The sequence below is a fragment of the Camelina sativa genome, chromosome 5 (assembly GCF_000633955.1).
Source record: "Camelina sativa cultivar DH55 chromosome 5, Cs, whole genome shotgun sequence".
In the NCBI taxonomy this organism is placed as follows: Eukaryota; Viridiplantae; Streptophyta; class Magnoliopsida; order Brassicales; family Brassicaceae; genus Camelina; species Camelina sativa.
The window spans coordinates 21,390,506-21,395,140 of record NC_025689.1 but is presented as its reverse complement, the minus strand read 5'-3'; the positions used below and the strand labels follow the sequence as shown (position 1 = coordinate 21,395,140).

The 4,635-nt window shown below is 35.2% G+C and overlaps 1 protein-coding gene across 3 annotated transcripts in view; it reads right to left on the bottom strand.

Annotated features, from left to right (window-relative positions):
- The window catches only part of LOC104787336 (sugar transporter ERD6-like 5), a 10,843-nt gene extending 6,269 nt beyond the window's left edge, over window positions 1-4,574 (bottom strand). For 2 of the 3 annotated variants that reach the window (XM_019245994.1, XM_010512903.2), the window contains exons 1-12: window positions 4,364-4,574; window positions 4,192-4,254; window positions 3,626-3,715; window positions 3,477-3,536; window positions 3,327-3,392; window positions 3,049-3,114; window positions 2,813-2,888; window positions 2,641-2,705; window positions 2,389-2,481; window positions 2,200-2,280; window positions 2,033-2,117; window positions 1,884-1,927 (exon numbers count right to left, since the gene is read on the bottom strand). In XM_019245994.1, coding sequence (XP_019101539.1) covers window positions 1,884-1,927; window positions 2,033-2,117; window positions 2,200-2,280; window positions 2,389-2,481; window positions 2,641-2,705; window positions 2,813-2,888; window positions 3,049-3,114; window positions 3,327-3,392; window positions 3,477-3,536; window positions 3,626-3,715; window positions 4,192-4,254; window positions 4,364-4,510 — 936 coding nt within the window. In that variant the 5' untranslated portion in view covers window positions 4,511-4,574. The remainder of the gene's footprint in view (window positions 1-1,883; window positions 1,928-2,032; window positions 2,118-2,199; window positions 2,281-2,388; window positions 2,482-2,640; window positions 2,706-2,812; window positions 2,889-3,048; window positions 3,115-3,326; window positions 3,393-3,476; window positions 3,537-3,625; window positions 3,716-4,191; window positions 4,255-4,363) is intronic. The other variant, XM_010512905.2, reaches the window with a different exon arrangement.

Sequence of the window (4,635 nt, the reverse complement as noted above, 5' to 3'; positions counted from 1 at the left end):
AAAAAAAAAAAAAAAAAAAAAAAAAAAAAAAAAAGATGTTGTGTGATTACATTAATAGTATTCAATGCACCACACCTAAAAAACGCTTCCAGGGATGGGAATCAAGACTCCCATACCAACCATGCCTTTCGACGCTGTTGAGGCCTTTAATTGCCGACGTCGAGGTGGCAAGCCTATTGAACCTTTCTTTAATCTACCTAAGCTTTGCTATTCTCTTTTGGTCTAGTTATAATTCATTTTCCCCTAAAAATCAAACTAAAACTTTCCAAAGAGTTTGCTTCTCGAAGAGTTCCTCCAACGATGGAAGAGTATATTGTTGCTCTACAAGCTCCGATCTTAACCAGATCTTGGATGTGGTCCCGCTCTTGAACCCGACATCAGAAGCTACGTATACTCATCAGTCTAGCTGCTCCTCATCTTACACATCTGAGCAAGGATCCATCGCTACATCAATTGGATCTAGATCTGGACTAGCAGCGGCACCACATTTGTTTCCTTCCCCTGGATTTCGTTGATGGTAATAGCTTCTCTTGGACCATCAGTTGTGCCTTTTCCAGTAGAAATGCTGATGGAAAACGGTGAGCTCATTAGCTGGCGATTTTCCTCTAGATGCTTCACCGCTGAACGTCATTCCAATTCCGATTCCACAGAATGACGGCGACTCCTTCTCCCATCACCCAACAGCAACAACCCTAGGGTTTGCTAATATGGGCCTTACTTGTTATTGTATCCCATTAACCCCACGATGGCCCATATCTAGGTCTGAATTCTTTATTGTCCTGATTAGTTTTTCTCAGAAACGGTGTTGCTTGATAATGGAGAGAAAGGGCTCCCATTCAGTCATATGCACACTGCATTTAGAGAAGACTAGTTTATTCAAATCTAGAAACCGTATGGATATTGTACTTGGCACCGGATGGAAGCTCAATGTTGAATTTTTGTGGAGTTGTATCTTTCCCGAATGTGGTTTGTTGTGATGTACATGAAGCCAATGCCGTACTCTCTTATCTTGTACCGGGTATGAACACTCCCAAATCCATTGTTGATACAATTATATCTTGGATATTGTTGTATGATTGTGTAACCTTGCTGGCCCTTCTCCGTTGGAACTCTAGCTGTAGAACTCATCTACCTAGACCTGCTTGTATTAGTTATGTTAAGATCAAATTCTCTACTACTGGTGTCTGCTTGGTCTAGTCGAGGTTCCTCGGTAGCAGAACTGTGTTGATAGATTTGATTCTCGAGGTCAGTTGATTTATGGCTTTTGGATGTATGCAGTGCTTAATGCTAACTCTGAAGCTGTACCATCAGTTTGGTTGCATCCGATGCTTTTCCCCATTGGTCCCTTTGGCCACACACCGCCACTAGATGGAAAGCTTGGGTCTGATCTCATATCTCAAGACCAAACCGGCTTTGTTACAGTTTGACACTCATCACATACGAATTACGGTTGTAGCTTTTTCAAGAAGCATGAGGTTTGATCCTAACAGGTTAAAGGACTTTGCTCCTATTCTATTGAGCCCTCTCAAGTTGGCGAAAATCCTCTTAAATGTTCCCCCCGTGGAGCATTTTTTTTTTAAGCTCGATTGTGTTATCCACTAGAGCTGTTTGTGACCATTCATTGGTCGAGGATCTCGTGAAGCTCGGCTTCAAAGACAAATCCGCTTTGGCCCCAACAGATTTTTCAAATATTGTTAAGTTTGGTAAAGTTGAAAAATTATGGAGCTCTTACCCTTATTTCTATATGTTTATTTTGTACTTTGGTATATAAACTCACCTCATATGAAGCTTTAATTTCAATGGAAGTTGTTTGACAAAAAAAAAAAGATTGTTGTGTGATTATTACACTTTTCGTTAAAAATGCTATATAGAAAACAACTTACTTGTACGACAACCATTGCAATCATTCCAATTTTGGATGAAAACCCTACAAAGTTACAAAATTACAAAGTTAAGATGATGAATTAGTTTACATATTAACTTACATGGTTACATATATGGGCACATAAATTTAATATTATGTGTAAGTTACCAGCAGATTCAAAAATAGAGCTAGCGTAAAAGGCAATTCCATTAACCCCTCCAAATTGTTGCAATACCATCAGACCAACTCCCACCTAAACCCACTTGGCATTTCATCAATACCGAATAATGAAGATAACTTGTAGTTATTGTACAATTTCATACGTTAAAACTTACAAATAGAGATTTGGCATATCGTGGCTGGATTAGATCTACCAGACTACCTTTTGATAAATCTGTAAGTCGTTTCGTATAATCCTAAAAATATATATACAATAATACAAGAGAGATCTAAAATATTTAATTGACCATTATTATAGCAAACAAATTGTGAGTTCAAGATATAGAATTTGTGTTGTACTTTACTTTGATCTCACTAGACTCATATGAAGTATCTGCACATTCACCTCGTAATCTTTGCAATGCAATCTCAAATTCTTCCCATGTGCCAACTTTTGCCTGTGAATGTTTGTGAACTATTACATTTTGCATATACACTCAAACTCGAATTCTTCAAAACTATTCGGAGCTTCCAAGAGCAGAATTAATTAGACCTAGCTTAATATAACATTTTAACAGTTACTTATATCATAGCCATTAATTAAGCGGATAACATACCAACCATCTAGGGGATTCTGGGACGATGAATAATCCTATCATTTGTACAACACATGGTATCATTCCTATCAAAACAAGAAGAAATTAAAACATGTTATTTAGATTTATTAGTATGACTTACTTCTTCTAAGAAATTGTTTTATCAAATGTACATTTCATAAGAAATTATTACCGATCAAAGCTAAAATTCGCCAACCAATAAAAGAGCCCAAGAGATATGTCACAGAGACACCCAAACATATCATTAACTGCAAACTTACGAAATGTTGTGAATGATTTACTTAAATCTTAGCATTGTCATAGAACGATGGAAATAGTTCAATAATATATGTAATGTATTATTTTTATAAACTTGGATTTGATTTACAAAAATAATAACTTAAATATACTGTAGAATTTTATTCTTACCTGATGAACGGTTGTAAACCCACCTCGAAGCTCCTTAGGAGTTATTTCAGCTATGTATACAGGAATCTGATCATCAGTTAACAAACACAAATTAAAAGTATAGATGAGTTTTTGGCCTTTCTCTTATTATTGCTGTTTTATAATTCACGCTCTTGTAATTCTAAAACATATTGTCTTACTAGATCCTCAAAAGCATTATTTCTACTTTTCCACAATAAATATTAGAAAAGATGATAACATTGTTTTCATTATTCAAGATAGAGTTTTAGAGATTTTACCACAAACGAAAGAACGCCCATTCCATAACCAACCAAAAACCTCCCAACGTCAAGCCAAACTGCAACCTTAATTTACAAAACCACATAAATTATTTTTAAGTACTTCAAAAGAATATGCGATGAGAAATACAGAGATGGAAGATAGATAACCTTAGAAAGGTAGATCGCTAGCCAGCCAAGAATGCAAAACATCTCCGAGAAACCCATAGTCTAATCACACACACAAATATTTTTTTACCATTTTGACTCGAGAGTTAAAATATTTTATTGTCATGGAAAAAAGTAGAAGATATTTGTACTGCTCGTCTGCCTATCAAATCGGCTATTCGTCCACTCATTGCTGCGCCGATCATTGCCCCAATTGTTAGAATCGAACCGAAGAGTGAGTACTGCATGAATTTTTACATTATTTAAGATATTAGATTCAATATAGTGCTCTTGTATGTAAGATATGGACTTAGAGCATTTTATTAATTCAGAACTAAAAATAAAACACTTTAAAAAGTAAAAAAAAAAAAAATCAAACTCACTTAAATTAAAACTATTTAAAAATCTAATATAAAAATTCATGGAAAATGAATACTTTTTGTAGACAGATTAAAAAAAACCGAAATCTGGTGTACTAGACATAAGTCAACATCATTTCGATTAGTATTACATATTTTCCTTGATCGATTGTAAAATATAGAGTGAGATATTTTGATTTTAATCCTCCACTCATCCATTATCTTCTAGTTTTCCTACACACCATAGTCTATAGGTCTATACACAGACACAGTACTTGAAGAAATGATTTATTAATTATCTAACTAATCAAAAACTGCTGGCCTAACGCAAAAGACAGACAAATCAAAAACAGTTTTACCTCTGCCACAGAGAGATTCAAGTGTTTGGTTAAATCGGACTGAACGGGTGATGAGTATCCTATCTGCCAAATTTGTCATAGCAAAATTCTAAGTAAAGAATGAGAGATAAAACGCTGAAACATAAATTAATACTATAACAAAAAGAAAAAGGTATACAGTGTAAAAACTCACAGCTGAGCCAAAAACGAAAGAACCAGACACAGCGACCAAAGTGGTGAACAAGAGAGTAGTTGTTGTTGTGGCCGATGGTTCTTGATTCTGTTTGTTAATAAGTGAAGTTTCAGGAGCAAGATCAGCTTCATCGATTTCTTCTCCCATTTTCTCTTTCCTTTTTGTGGGTTTTTTCTTTCCTAGTGAAAGACTTGAGTAATGAGACCATGGGCATTGGTTGGGACCAAAATTTGTCCCTCAAATATTTTATTCTTATTTTCAGAGTTTCTTAA